Source organism: Mandrillus leucophaeus, unplaced genomic scaffold (genome assembly GCF_000951045.1).
Source record: "Mandrillus leucophaeus isolate KB7577 unplaced genomic scaffold, Mleu.le_1.0 Scaffold1, whole genome shotgun sequence".
Lineage (NCBI taxonomy): Eukaryota > Metazoa > Chordata > Mammalia > Primates > Cercopithecidae > Mandrillus > Mandrillus leucophaeus.
In genome coordinates, this window is record NW_012098097.1 from 217,846 (window position 1) to 233,873 (window position 16,028).

General features: G+C 41.0%; 1 protein-coding gene across 1 annotated transcript in view; it reads left to right on the forward strand.

Annotated features, from left to right (window-relative positions):
* BPTF (bromodomain PHD finger transcription factor) overlaps positions 1–16,028 on the forward strand; it is a gene marked incomplete at its 5' end in the record, with an annotated part of 157,205 nt that overhangs the window by 102,742 nt on the left and 38,435 nt on the right. Inside the window, 6 exons of the mRNA XM_012001071.1 lie at positions 2,050–2,158; positions 7,155–7,372; positions 10,859–11,081; positions 12,112–13,028; positions 14,416–14,498; positions 14,768–14,993. Coding sequence (XP_011856461.1) covers positions 2,050–2,158; positions 7,155–7,372; positions 10,859–11,081; positions 12,112–13,028; positions 14,416–14,498; positions 14,768–14,993 — 1,776 coding nt within the window. The remainder of the gene's footprint in view (positions 1–2,049; positions 2,159–7,154; positions 7,373–10,858; positions 11,082–12,111; positions 13,029–14,415; positions 14,499–14,767; positions 14,994–16,028) is intronic.

Consider the following 16,028-nt stretch of genomic DNA (forward strand, 5'->3'; position numbering starts at 1 on the left):
TGACAGAGTCTCACTCTGTCACCCAGGCCAGAGTGCAGTGGCACAATCTCGGCTCGCTGCAAGCTCCGCTTCCCGGGTTTACGTCATTCTCCTGCCTCAGCCTCCCGAGTAGCTGGGACTACAGGCACCCACCACCTCGCCCGGCTAGTTTTTTGTACTTTTTAGTAGAGACGGGGTTTCACCGTGTTAGCCAGGATGGTCTCGATCTCCTGACCTCATGAATCGCCCGTCTCAGCCTCCCAAAGTGCTGGGATTACAGGCTTGAGCCACCGCGCCCGGCCTAATTTTGTATTTTTATTAGAGACGGGGTTTTACCATGTTGGTCAGGATGGTCTCAAACTCCTGACCTCAGGTGATCCACCTGCCTCGGCCTCCCGAAGTGCTGGGATTACAGGTGTGAGCCCCCGCACCTGGCCCAGATACGTAATTTCTTTGTTACTAGTATGGAAAAGACTTAAAGTTTTGTAAACTAGTATTACGGAAAAGGTTTAAAGTTTTAAATTTTTGAAAATGTTCTGAACCTAACTATAGAACTGAAAATAACATACTTTCTAGTTTCCCTTTTAGACGGAGTCTCGCTCTGTCACCCAGGCTGGAGTGCAGTGACGCGACCTCAGCTCACTGCAAGCTCCGCCTCCCGGATTCACGCCATTCTCCTGGTCTCGATCGCCTGACCTTGTGATCTGCCCTCCTTGATCTTACAAAGTGCTAGGATTACAAGCGTGAGCCACTGCACCCGGCCCTGGTTTCCCCTTTAAAACTATGAAAGGGCCAGGGACAGTAGCTCACGCCTGTAATGCCAGCACTTTGGGAGGCTGAGGCGAGAGGATCACTTAAGGCCAGGAGTTCGAGAACAACCTAAACAAAATGGCAAAACCCTATCTCTACTAAAAATACAAAAAATTGGCTGGACATGGTGGCACGCACCTGTAGTCCCAGCTGTTCCCAGCTACTTGGGAGGATAAGGGATGAGAATTGCTTGAACCCACAAGGCAGAGGCCACCACGAGCTGAGATGGAGCCACTGCACTGCAGTCTGAGTGACACAGTGAGACTCTGTCTCAAAAAAAAAAAGAGTTAGAAGATTCGCCGGGCCAGGTGCGGTGGCTCATGCCTGTAATCCCAGCACTTTGGGAAGCCAAGGTGGGCGGATCACGAAGTCAAGAGATCGAGACCATCCTGGTCAATATGATGAAACCCCGTCTCTACTAAAAATACAAAAATTAGCTGAGTGTGGTTGGCACACGCCTGTAGTCCCAGCTACTCAGGAGGCTGAGGCAGGAGAATTGCTTGAACCCGGGAGGTGGAGGTTGCAGGGAGCTGAGATCACGCCACTGTACTCCAACCTGGGTGAAAGAGCGAGAATCTGTCTCTAAATAAGTAAATAAATAAATAAGCGAGACTCTATCTCTAAATAAGTAAATGAATGAATGAATGAATGAATGAATGAATGAATGAACGAACGAATGATTAGCCAGACATGGTGCCATTCACCCATAGTCCTAGCTTCTTGGGAGGCTGAGGCAGGAGGATTGCTTAAGCCCAAGAGTGAGCCAGGCTGCAGTGAACTGTGATTGCATCACTGCATTCCATCTTGGGCAACAGAGTGAGACCCTATCTTTAAAATAAATAAATAAATAATTTTTTTAAAACTGTGAAAGAAAATAGGGTTTCTGATCTTCCTGTTATATTCTGTGGGTTACGGGCATGATCTGGAGCTTACAGAAAGTGGGACTCCACATTGTCCTGTGAGCACTAGTTACAGAGCAGAACCCCACTGGCATGTGTTCCTTCCTTTTAGTCCTCAGGCTATTTTTTGTGTCAGTGGCAGGGAATTTTGTATGATAGCATTTGAATTAAGTTTTCTTTCCTCAAAATTCCATCTTTATTCTGATGTTTAATACAATTTAAAATGTAATGTTCAAGAGCCCCTGTCATTTCTGTAAACATTTTTATTAATGTAGAATATTTAAAGATCTTGGATTCTAAGTCCATTATACTTTAGTCTTTTTACAGCATTTTAATTAATTGCTCTTTGTGTCATTTATAGGTAATCACAGGGCCTCAGATTCGCCCTGGTATGACCGTGATTAGAACACCACTCCAACAGTCAACACTAGGAAAAGCAATTATTCGAACACCTGTGATGGTACAGCCAGGTATTTATCCATCCAGCATTATCATTTTACATCTGAACAGCCAGTCTAGGAAATATGTAATTATCTGCATTTGGCACTACATACAAGAAATACAATTTGAATTAATACTTCAAAGCATACTAAATTTCTAATCCATTGTGAGATCTATTCAATGATACTATTTCATTTTGACCTTGACAGTAAAAATAGGTTGAAGTATGCTTATTAAAAATGTAATAGAAACCACTAATAAATAAAATATATAATTGAAGTAAGGGAAACAGTCTGTATAGCAAAAGACAGAAAATCAAGGAGACAGCAAAGAAACACGTAAAACAAAATTACAAATGCAGTGCCAGAGGTTCATTTATTACTCTTAATGTGAATAGGTTAAAACTACCATTTTAAAAGTTGAAGACTGGCCAGGCTAGGTGGGTCTCCCCTGTAATCCCAGCACTTTGGAAGGCCAAGGCAGGAATGTCACTTGAGCCCAGGAGTTCAAGACCAGCCTGGCCAACATGGTGAAATGCCATCTCTACAAAAAATATAAAAAAATTAGCCAGGCATGGTGTCTCCTGCACCTGTACTCCCAGCTACTTGGGAGGCTGAGGTGGAAGAATCACTTGTACCCAGGAGGTGGAGGTTGCAGTGAGCCAAGATCATGCCACTGCACTCCAGCTTGGGCAACAGAGTGAGACCCTGTCTCAAAAAAGAAAAAAAAAGTTGAAGACATTAAAGATTTTTTTTTAAAACCCTATACCTTTATGAGAAATGTAGCTAAAATCAAATTACTACAAAAGCTGGAAAGGTTAAAAATTAAAGATGGACACAGGCACGCAAAATAAAGGCCATAAAAAGAAAGAAAAGACAAGGATGGCCCTACTGATACTGGACAGAATAAAATTCAATGTTTAATAAAAAGGAAAATTTTATGAAAAATAGTCATTTGTTTATTAGCTTAAAGGTAAAGATCAGCCGGGCGCAGTTGCTTACGCCTGTAATCCCAGCACTTTGTGAGGCCAAGGCGGGCCAGATCACCTGAGGTCAGGAGTTTGAGACCATCCTGGCCAACATGGTGAAACCCCGTCTCTACTAAAAATACAAAAATTGGCAGGGTGTGGTGGTGGGCACCTGTAATCCCAACTACTATACTCGGGAAGCAGAGGCAGGAAAGTTGCTTGAACCCAGGAGGCGGAGGTTGCAGTGAGCCGAGATTGTGCCACTGTACTCCAGCCTGGGCAAAAAGAGTGAGACTCCATATGAAAAAAAAAAAAAAAGGTAAAGATCGTGGCCAGGCACAGTAGCTGAAGCCTGTAATCCCAAAACTTTGGAAGGTTGAGGCAAGAGGATCACTTGAAGCCAAGGGTTGGAGACCAGTCTGGGCAACATAGTGAGACCCCATCTCTACAAAAAATAAAAGAGTAGCCAGGCATCCTGGAGCACGCCTTTAGCCCCAGCTACTCGGGAGGCTGATATGGGAGGATTGCTTGAGCCCAGGCATCAAAAGCTGCAGTGAAGTATGCTCATGCTACTGCACTCCAGCCTGGGAGACAGAGCACGACCTGTTTAAAAAAAAAAGAAAAGAAAAAAAGATTGCAGTTAAGGTATAATCTTGAATCTTTATGAATTAAGTAGCATGTCATATTAAAGTGTACAAAGCAAAACTATTTGAAATCAAGGAGGAATTAATAGGAACATAGTAAGCCACAGTTAAACTATGTATCAACTTTAGTACCTTCTGAAATACACATTCATTTAAAATATTTATAGGCTTAACCCAGGCACAGTGGCTCACTCCTGTAATCCCACCACTTTGGGAGGCCAAGGCGGGCAGATCACCTGAAGTCAGGAGTTTGAGACCGCCTGGCCAACATGGTGAAACCCCATCTCTACTAAAAATACAAAAATTAGCCGGGCATGGTGGAGGGCACCTGTAATCCCAGCTAGTCGGGAGGCTGAGGCAGGAGAATTACTTGAACCCAGGAGGCAGAGGTTGCAGTGAGCCGAGGCCATGCCATTTCACTCCAGCCTGGGCAACAAGAGCGAAACTCCGTATCAAAGTACATTCTAAGTAACTTTTAAGTTAAAGATACATCAAATATGTAATTACGAAGCAACTCTCAAATAGCAACCTTAAGCCTTGATGCCGCAGTTAAACTTGGAGGTGATTCAGTTTATTCAATACATATTTGAACACCTATTCTAGGCCGTTGAAATAAATCAGTGAATAAAACAGACCAAAAATACCTCTATTAATCAAAAGTTAGAAACATATATAAAACAAGTTTCAAAAGAAAACAAGACCTGATGTGGTGGCTCACACCTGTAATCCCAGCACTTTGGGAGACCAAGACAGTCAGATCACTTGAACCTATTAGTTCTAGACAGCCTGGGCAACGTAGTGAGACTCTTATCTCTACAAAAAATTTCTGAAAAGTTAGCCAAGCGTGGTGGCACATGCCTGTGGTTTCAGCCACTTGGGAGGCTGAGGCAGGGGGATCACATGGGCCCAAGAGGTCAAGGCTGCAGTGAGCCACAGTCTTGCCACTGCACCTCCAGTCTGGGTGACAGAGTGAAACCCTGTTTCAAAAAAAGAAAAAAGGAAAGAAAATGAGGGAGGAAATGAAAGCACAAGTAATAATAATTACAAAACAAAAAAGACAAAAAAAATTAGACCATTATTTTGCAAGTCTAATCTAGGGAAAAGGGAGGAGTATGCTTGTTCACAGAATTAGGAATGAAAAAGTACAATAAAAATAAAGTGAGCTTTTTTAACTCAAAAGGAATTGTAGATTATCTGAGGTCAGGAGTTCAAGACCAGCCTGCCCAACATAGTGAAACCCTGTCTCCACTAAAAATGCAAAAAAAACCAGGAATGGTGGTGGGCGCCTATAATCCCAGCTACTCAAGGTTGAGACAGGGAGAATTGCTTGAGCCCTAGAGACAGAGGTTGCGGTGAGCCAAGATTGCACCAGGGGATCTGGAAGTGGTAACTTTTCATGTATTGTTTCTCAGACTGCAAGGCAGGGACCTAGCGCTGCGCTACAGGAGTTCTCAAAGCCCTTGGCCACACTATGTTATGTTGTCTTTCAGTTCATCTTGAATAAATGAATGAGAGTAACAAAGAAAAATTTAGAAGAAAGAGTAATGGAAAAGTTGTACAACCAGTTGTTAAAGCACGTTATAAGGTCACCAAAATGAGCATGATACCAAAGGAAGCAACACAGATAGTTACAGAGGCATTATATGTGAGAATTGGCTGCATGACAATGGTGTCATTTTGCATCAGTAAATGATGCTAGAATAATTGGTTTATAGTTTGGGGGGAAAATGGACTTCTGTGTTACAACATATACCATGACTAAGAACATTCTTGGGAGGATATATCTAATGAGAGAATACAAGAGAACTTTACAAGCAATAATTAAAGTCAAAATTTTTAAAAAGACTAGTCTATTTGACCGCATTTTTTAAAATTGCAAGTTTAGAAATAAAAAGGTAGATGGCAAAGTGGAAAAATTAGTATTTAAAAATATGTATTAAATAAGTAGGAAGAGAAATGGGCAGAGTGTGGAGAGAGAATTCACAAATGAAGAACAGTAACTTAAAACAGTTTTTAATGCCAACCTGTAGTAATTGAGGAAATTCAGACACTGTGATACATGATACTATTTGCAGTTGCCTGAATATTTTACTTTACTGGTGATATCAAGGGTTGGCAGGGTTCAGTGAAATAGGCATACAGACGTGGCAGTAGTATGAATTGGAATAACCTTTCAAAACTTCAACTTAGTACTATAATTCTACTGTGAACCCAGTAATATTTTTGGGGGGATTACTTTAAAGAAATAACCAGAAGCACCCAGAAATGTATAAGCAGGGATTTTACCATGGCGTTAGTTTAACAATAACAGCAACAACAAAAAGGTATGGGGGAAGTATTCTAAATGTCAAAATAGGTTTCATTTTATACATGTGCAGTAACATGAAGTATCATTCAGCCATTAAGAGAAACACAAAGAAAGTATATGTGTATTCACAGATGGAACAAATGTAGCAAGTAAATATTAAAAACTTGAGAAATTTGATGTTATTCAGTAGTTAGTAATGAGTCTGTAAATGTCAAATTAGCTACCAGAAAATTATTCTTAGCAACTGTTCTACATGGGGGAAAATTCCACTTGCCTATTCTAGTTTCAGCAAGTTAAACTAAAAAGAGATTTATGGAAAACTGTAGAGCCATTCCAGTTCAACTTCATTCATTCAATAGACATTTATTGAACAATTTCTATGAAAGCATTATTTGGGCCAGGTGCGGTGGCTCACGCCTGTGATCCCAGCACTTTGGGAGGCCAAGGCAGGCGGATCACAAGATCAGGAGATCGAGAACATCCTGACTAACATGGTGAAACCCGTCTCTATTAAAACAAATACAAAAAATTAGCTGGGTTTGGTGGGACATGCTTGTAGTCCCAGCTACTCGGGAGACTGAGGCAGGAGAATCACTTGAACCCAGGAGGCAGAGGTTGCAGTGAGCCGAGATCACGCCACTGCACTCTAGCCTGGGCAACAGAGCGAGACTCCATCTCAAAAAAAAGAAAGCATTATTTGAGCACCCTGCCCTAGTATTGAGGATATAGTGGTCCTTGCCCTCCTGGCTCTCCCAAGCTGTCTGTCAAATAGCTGTAAGAGAAGCTTATTATAAATGCAATTGGCCCAGAATTTTCCAGATTCTTTATATTTTGTTTAAAATTCGTATGAATTTTTTTAATTAAATTAGCATCTTATTTTTAATATTATATTCCTAAGAAAAGGCAGCCTTATAAACAGTATATTTTATATATTCTCTTTTGTCTTCCCTATTGTCATTTTGGTTTTAGATTTATAGGAAGAATTTTAATAGCCCATGTTTTTTTGAAGATGGAAAAGAATACATTCATCTAAGGTGTTGAATTATTTCAATTCAAAATAATGCCAAAGATGTATAAGCCTTCATAATGTTTTGCTGTTTGTGTAGGTGCTCCTCAGCAAGTGATGACTCAAATCATCAGGGGACAGCCTGTCTCCACTGCAATCTCTGCCCCTAACACAGTTTCCTCAACACCTGGGCAGAAAAGCTTAACTTCAGCAACGTCCACTTCAAATATACAGTCTTCAGCCTCACAACCCCCTCGTCCCCAACAAGGACAAGTGAAGCTCACCATGGCTCAACTCACTCAGTTAACACAGGGCCACGTAAGTAACATAACTCTATTTTAACTTTAGAGGTGATCTTCTTTATTCTTGCTCTAAGTTTAAAAACATGAACTTATTTTGATAAGTTTTTAAATGTGCTGATTTGAAGAAATGGCTACTTCCTGGAGTCCAACAGAAATACCTCTTAGACAGGGTATAATAAACCCCAGCTACTAGAGTAATCCTTAGACAGTGAGCTATAACAGTGAGACAGATACCCTTTTAACCACCAAAATTGTGTTCATTGGCTAATCTTCATGAGACAAATAAAATTTGGGTATATTAAGCTACTTCTTTGCAAGACTTAGTATTGTTAGCAAGTCTTCTAATATTGATTAATAGATTGAATGCAGCTCCCATCAAAATCCCAAGAGGTTTTGTTTTTAGTGAAACTTCACAAGTTGATACTAAAAGTTTATATGGAGGTACAAAGTATTAAGAATATACCTTTGAAGAACAGGATTATTTGCCCTGTATGATAACCTGATATCAAAACTTAGTACAGGCTGGGCATGGTGGCTTGCGCCTGTAATCCCAGCACTTTGGGAGGTCAGGGCAGGTGGATTGCTTGAGGTCAGGAGTTCGAGACCAGCCTGACCAACGTGGTGAAACTCCGTCTCTATTAAAAATACAAACAAATTAGCTGGCCGTGGTGGCATGCACTTGTAATTCCAGCTACTCAGGAGGCTGAGGAAGGAGAATTGCTTGAACCTGGGAGGTAGAGGTTTTAGTGAGCTGAGATTGTGCCACTGCACTCCAGCCTGGGCGACAAAGCAAGACTTCATTTAAAAAAACAAAAACAAAAAACTTAGTATATAATATTTCACTAATTAATACAGCGAGTTACAGACATAAGGAGAGGCAGATAGACCAACAGAACAGTAGAGAGTGCAGAACATGAACCCCATGTATGTGGACACTTGTTATGTGACAAACGTGACATTGCAGATCATTGAGGATGAGATGACTTTTCAGTAAATGGTGCCGGGACAATTGAATATACATGGGAAACTATGAAATTGGACCATTATTACCTCACTCTACATAAGCTCAATTCCAGGAGGATGAAAGTCCTAACTGTGAAAGGTAAAACTATAATACCTTTAGAAGATAAGATAGAAGAATATCTTTATAGCTTTCCTAAACAGACAGAAAATGCTAACCATAAATGAAAATATTTATAAATTCAACTGCTTTAAAAATAAAAATAAGAACTTCTGTTCATTAAATGCGCTGCAGAGAGAGTGAAGAAAATGAGAAAAGAACCAACCAAGGACTATTATATCTCCAGAATATATAAAGAATTACTACAAGTCAAGAAAGAAAAAAATCCAGATAGATCAGTAGAAAAAAAGACAAACAGGCCAGATGTGGTGGCTCACACCTATAATCCCAGCACTTTGGGAGGCCAACGTTTTGGGAGGCCAAGGCAGGTGGATCACTTGAGGTCAGGAGTTTCAGACCAGCCTGGCCAACGTGGGGAAGTCCCGTTTCTTCTAAAAATACAAAAATTAGTCGGGTGCGGTGGTGTATGCCTGTAATCCCAGTTGCTTGGGAGGCTGAGGCAGGAGAATTGCTTGAACCCAGGAAGCGGAGGTTGCAGTGAGCCAAGATATACCACTGCAGTCCAGACTAGGCAACAGACTCCGTCTCAAAAATAAGAAAAAAGAAAAAAAAAAAGGACAAACCAACATTATGAGGAAAGAAGAAATCTAAATGTCCCAAATTCCAAAAAACTGCTGAACTTAATTAATAATGAGAGAAGTACATATTAAAACCATATGCTTAAGAGATTGGTACAAATTTAAATATCCAACAAAACCAAGAGTTAGCAAAGGCGTAGGGCAGAAGAAATTCTCATGCACAGCTGGTGGGCCTGTCAGTCAGTTAAGCCATTTTGGAAACCTCCCAGACATTGTCTGGTAAAGTTGAAGCTGTATATGCCCCAGGTCCCAGTATACCTTCTAGGTATATCCCTAGAGAAGTTCTTGGTCATGTGAGCACCAGAATACATGGCATAAATATTCATAGCAGCATTGTTCATAAGAGTCAAAAACTAAGAATAACTCAGATGTCTATCAAAACCAGTTAGATAAGTAAATTGTAGTATATTCCTATAGCAATAAAAATGAATAGACTTCAACCACACAGAACTATGCAGATGATTCTCATAAATATATAATGGTAAGCTGAAGAAGCAAGTAGCTGCCAAAAAAATACATTTTATAATTTCATTTGTATAAGATTCAGAAATAGGCAAAACTAAGCTATTTTGTGTAAGGATACAGGGCTGCTGCATTGCCTGCCTGGAGGGGACGCCATTGCCATTGTATTCTTCGTGAATATTGCTCCTGAGTTTGTGAACCTCAGTGGCCCTGTATATACCTAAGATATATCCCAAAGTAATAATGAAATAAAGCGTTATCATCAAAGTGAGGATAGTGCTTACCTCTAGGGGAGAGGGAGGGAATTGAGATCTGGGTGAGTCACATGGGGGCTTCTAGGACATTGGCAACGGTGACCACAGTCGCGGTTTTATAGATGTTTACTTCACAATTTTTAAATTATACTTGGTATTTTGTGTATTTTGTGCATAAAAAAATGTATTTTAGAAAAGCAAGAGTAAATAGGTTTTGAGGAACTCACACGTATATGGAACTTACCTAGTACATGGACTTTGTGCCATCAGTTTTGGTCATTGGGAGTTTAGGGGATGATTTTTACTTTTGCTTTCCAGTTCTCCACCATGTTCCTGGTATTCAAGGTTTCTAGTTTAATTAAAGTTCTAGACAGAAGAGACAGCACCTAGAGAATTTTAAATTTCTAGACCCCATTTTGGTAACTGCTCAGACGTTAGTGATCCTCCATACTTGGTGTTTGCATTACATATCTAAAACCCTAAGCTTTTTACACACACACCCCACAGGTAATTTGGCACGTATTGAAAGACAGAATTCAGGAGATCTGGGTACCTCCTTTTATCTCACCTTTAAATAGGGTGCGGTACTTAACCTTTCTAACCTGAGTTTCTTAGTTGGGAATCAGAATAATATTTTCTCTGCCTACCCCACAAAGTCACAAGTTCATTGTGAGAATCGAATGAGGCAGTATCTATGAAGATGCTTTTGAAATTGTAAAATATGAATATAAGATTATTTAAAATCAGAATTTTGTGGGGACCTTAGTCATTCAATACCTTTACTTTATAGATTGAGAAACTTGGATCTGGAGGAACAGTGTTGCTTGTGGGCAGATTACTGGCTGACCATTGGGGGAGCTTGAACTGGAATTCTGGATTGTTGATGTATTTCCTGCTAAGCAACATAAATATTCTTACTTTAGCTTATCTAAATTCCTGCTGGTGACATTCAAATATGCATTTTCATTATATTAAAAGATAATTACACATAAAAATGATTTAATAAAAATGATACACATACAGATTGATGCTTTGAACACTGTTTACATGTTGTGTTTTTTCCACAGGGTGGCAATCAAGGTTTGACAGTAGTAATTCAAGGACAAGGTCAAACTACTGGACAGTTGCAGTTGATACCTCAAGGGGTGACTGTACTCCCAGGCCCAGGCCAGCAGCTAATGCAAGCTGCAATGCCAAATGGTACTGTTCAGCGATTCCTCTTTACCCCATTGGCAACAACAGCCACCACAGCCAGCACCACCACCACCACTGTTTCCACGACAGCAGCAGGTAGAGCTGTGGGTTTATCAGAAATGTCGGATGTTACTACTACACGTTGCTGGGCTAACAGAGGCCAACAGGAGAACCAGTATTTACCTTTGGAAGGATATGCCTCAAGCCAGTGAGCTCAACAGTTGACATAGTCAGCCTCACAACATCTCGAAGCTTTTGTACCCTGTTCTTACAGACTCCCTGTTACCACCACCCTCTCCCTCCCATTAAAAAAGAGAGAGAGAAAGGGGGCAAAAATAATTTTTATCTTGGTAACTATGCCCACAATTCCTCCTTGCTAAGCCTTGTAGGTGCTGATTGAGTCATGGAGGTGATCTCAGGGAGGGTGGGTAAATCCAGTTCATGACTGAGATTGAGAGCGGGTCCAGAACCACTTTGTTGGCCTTCTGCTGCAAGTCATTGTAACTACCACTACATCATGGGAGAAAAGGGAGGCTTGACAGTTAGCCTGGGCCAGATGACCCAGCTGATTTCCAGAGGCTGCAACTAACTTTGGAAACCAGCCCTCTAGAGTTAGGATAGTGTACAGGGGACAGCCAAGAAGCAGGGCCCAGGCTCCCCAGTTTCAGAGAGTCCTGCCCTAAGCATGTCCAAATGGAGCATTTCAAAGGCATAGACCTTCTATACCAAAATACAGAATTCTTAACTTTATTTACTTTATTTATTTTTTTGAGACAGGGTCTTGCTCTGTCACCCAGGCTGAAGTGAAGTAGCACCATTACTGCTTACTGCAGCCTTGACCTCCTGGACTCAAGCAATCCTCCCACCTCAGCCTCCCGGGTAGCTTGGACCGTAGGCATGCTCCACCATGCCCAGATAATTTTTATTTTTTTTTTTATTTTGTGTAGAGACGGGGTCTCACTGTGTTGCTCAAGCGATCCTCCCACCTCAGCCTCCCAAAGTGCGCAGGCGTGAGCCACCACGCCTAGCCAGAATTCTCAGCTTTGGAAAATTTCCTTCAGATTCTTCTTTAACCACAGTCTTATGTTCTAGAGTAATATAAATGGTTCATCTTTCCTTTTCACAGGTACAGGTGAACAAAGACAGAGTAAACTGTCACCCCAGACGCAGGTACATCAAGACAAAACCCTGCCACCAGCTCAGTCGTCAAGTGTGGGTCCGGCAGAAGCCCAGCCACAGACTGCTCAGCCTTCAGCTCAGCCCCAGCCCCAAACCCAGCCCCAGTCCCCAGCTCAGCCTGAAGTTCAGACTCAGCCTGAAGTTCAGACGCAAACAACTGTTTCATCCCATGTCCCTTCTGAAGCACAACCCACCCAAGCACAGTCATCCAAACCCCAAGTCGCAACACAGTCTCAGCCTCAAAGTAATGTCCAAGGACAGTCTCCTGTTCGTGTCCAAAGTCCATCACAGACTCGAATACGTCCATCAACTCCATCCCAACTGTCTCCTGGACAGCAATCCCAGGTTCAGACTACAACCTCACAACCGATTCCAATTCAACCACATACATCTCTTCAGATACCTTCCCAAGGCCAGCCACAATCACAACCCCAGGTACAGTCTTCAACTCAAACTCTTTCATCAGGACAAACTTTAAATCAAGTTACTGTTTCATCCCCATCCCGTCCTCAGCTACAAATACAGCAGCCACAGCCCCAAGTCATTGCTGTGCCTCAGCTGCAACAACAAGTCCAGGTTCTCTCTCAGATCCAGTCACAGGTTGTGGCTCAGATACAGGCTCAGCAAAGTGGTGTGCCCCAGCAAATCAAACTGCAGTTACCTATCCAAATTCAGCAAAGCAATGCTGTGCAGACTCACCAGATTCAGAATGTGGTTACAGTGCAGGCAGCCAGTGTGCAAGAGCAGTTGCAAAGGGTTCAGCAACTCAGGGATCAGCAGCAAAAGAAGAAACAGCAACAGATAGAAATTAAGCGTGAACACACCCTCCAAGCTTCTAATCAAAGTGAAATCATTCAGAAACAGGTAAAGTTATTAAGTAAAAGCAGCATGTTCAGTAGCTTGAATTATTGTGCTGTGCAGTAGACTTAGTGTTTGGTTGTGTTAGGTTTCCTAAATGAGACAAAGTCATTAATGTTTAAATTTAGAAGAAACACTGAATTGACCAAAAAAAATATTGAATGACTACTGTGGTGTGGAACTCTTCATTAGATACATATAATATGTAGTCAGTGCTTATTAGGAATGACTTCTATTTTGGGAGGACTAAGATGGGAAGAATGGAGTTATGAGCTTTAATGATTACTATAAAACTTAAGGGTTTAACCTAAGTTTTAAAGTCACTTCGGACATTATAGCAATTCCTTTAAAGTTATTCAAAGTTGTCATTCTTTAGTTTGCATGTAGACTATGCAAATTATAGACAGATTAAACTCATTTGTATTTCTAGCCACACCTTCGTAAAAAAGTTTTTAAAAACATTATTTCATAGCTTAAATAGAAAGTGGCATCATTCAGCAACATCTTGCAATGGCACATTAGTGAAAGAAAGCAATTTAGGTGAGTTAGAATTAGTCTACTAAAGTGAAGTCATACATATAACATCCAATAACATTACTGGCAAAAACCATGTTTTCATCTACCTATAGCTTGCTTCACTCAGTACTAGGCAGGAGTTTGAGTGTGGATTTTAAGTGTTACCAAGTCGTGAGACCTTCATTCAGTTCCTAGGTCTCCCATTCACAGTCCGTGAAACTCATTTATCCCTCCTTAGCTATAGCCTCTTAAAACTCTTCTCTTTCCAGCCACATGAGATTATTGCAATGATTAAATGAGGTCATAAATGTGGAAGCACTTTCTAAACAGCGAAGTTATTTTAAAGATGTAGTATTCTTATGAAAATGATGGTTATATGTATTATATTTAAATGTATTATTACCCAGCTTTACTGGATATGTATAAACTGAGAATTACTACACTGTCTGTCTATCTCCTAATCTTTATATAGGGGAGACAAGGGACAGCTTTTTAAAATTCATTCCTGGGAAGAAAGCATAATGTTAAAAATACGGCCTTTGGAGAAGAATAGCCAGGTTAAAATTTCAGCTGTATTACTTATTGTTTCTCAAACAAGGTGGTTAATTTCTTTATGTCTCAGTGTCTTGTTTATAAAATTATTGCTATGGTTCAGTGTTGTTATAAGGAATAAACGAGGTAATGTCAAGTGCTTAGCCTAGCAGTCCCCATTAGGTGGTAAGCACCCAGGCCATCTAGTAGCTGCTAATTTTATTTATGAATTCTTACAGTTTCTTTAAAAAAAATACGTATGTGCTCAGATTTCTACTGTTGTTATCTGTGTACTAACCTGTGGTCATTATAAAATATGCGCTTTTGGATTTATTCTGTCCTGAAGGTGGTGATGAAGCATAATGCTGTAATAGAACATTTAAAACAGAAAAAGAGCATGACTCCAGCTGAAAGAGAAGAGAATCAAAGGTAGGGGAGATGCAGGGTCTTGTCTGTCTGTCTCTTCTCTTTATCGTGCACATGCACAGAGTTCTGAGTTTGTACTTGTTTATCTTGATTGAAGTTTATTAAATGAGAACACTTGGCACTAATAATTGCTCATAACTGGTTTGAACCACTCTTGAAGTTTTCCAGTCACAGAAAGTTTGTGTCTCATCTGTAGAGGCATAGAAGAGTCATGTCTTAAGCCTTTCATAATAAAACGCGCAGCATTACATAGGTTGTGTATTTTTCTCTAGAATGATTGTCTGTAACCAGGTGATGAAGTATATTTTGGATAAGATAGATAAAGAAGAAAAACAGGCAGCAAAAAAACGGAAGCGTGAAGAGAGTGTGGAGCAGAAACGTAGCAAGCAGAATGCCACTAAGCTGTCAGCTCTGCTCTTCAAGCACAAAGAGCAGCTCCGAGCCGAGATCCTGAAGAAGAGAGCACTCCTGGACAAGGATCTTCAAATTGAAGTGCAGGTAAGAGGGCAGGCCCTTTTCTTCTGTGTCCAGTGTTTAGCATCTGAGGTTCTGCTTTTTCCCCTTGCCTTTTTAATAAAGCTTAAAATTTCAGTATGTTTTCTGGAATTTACCTCTGTGTACGTAGAGTAAAAAGCAGTGCGACGCATGTGTCTTATGAAACAAGTCAGAGCTTTTATAACGAAATGTATAGTTATATTGTGTTGTCCATACTAGCGACTCTGAGAGGTGAGCTTGTTGATTGAAATGTTGTAGAACTCTGAGAACAGCTTTTCAAGTCTATGACATAGTCTGGCCAAAAGTTAATTAGGAGCAGAGCTTCTTGAGAAAGGTACGGAGACAATGAAGTAACGTTGAAAGAATGAAAAATAACATGAGTCCATTAAATAAGACAAATTCCACCAGGATGAGGTGGCTCGCTCCTATACTCCCAGCACTTGGGGAGGCCGAGACAGGCAGATCACTTGAGCCCAGAAGTTCGAGACCAGCCTGGCCAACATGGCAAGCCCTCGTCTCTACAAAACATGAAAAAGTTAGCCAGATGTGGTGGCACACAGCTGTGGTCCCAGCTTCTCAGGAGGCTGAGGCAGGAGGATCACTTGAGCCTGGCAGGTTGAAGCTGCAGTCAGCCCTGATGGCACCACTGCACTGCAGCCTGGGCAACAGAGCAAAACCCTGTCTCATAAAGAAAAAAGAAAAATTTCTTCTTTGACTTGTAAATGATTCTGTAGGTATTGCTAACCTGCCTTCGAGAGGAATTTATTAAAAAATGAAAGTAGACTGGCTGTGGTGGCTCATACCTGTAATCCCAACACTTTGGGAAGCCGAAGTAGACAGATTGTTTGAGCCCAGGAGTTCAAGATCAGCCTAGGCAACATGGTGAAACCCTGTCTCTACAAAAAACACAAAATTAACCAAGCATGATGGCGTACACCTATGGTCCCAGCTACTTGGGAGGCTAATGTAGGATGATCACTTGAACCCAGAAGGCAGAGGTTGCAGTGAACCTTGATCACACCACTGCACTCCAGCCTG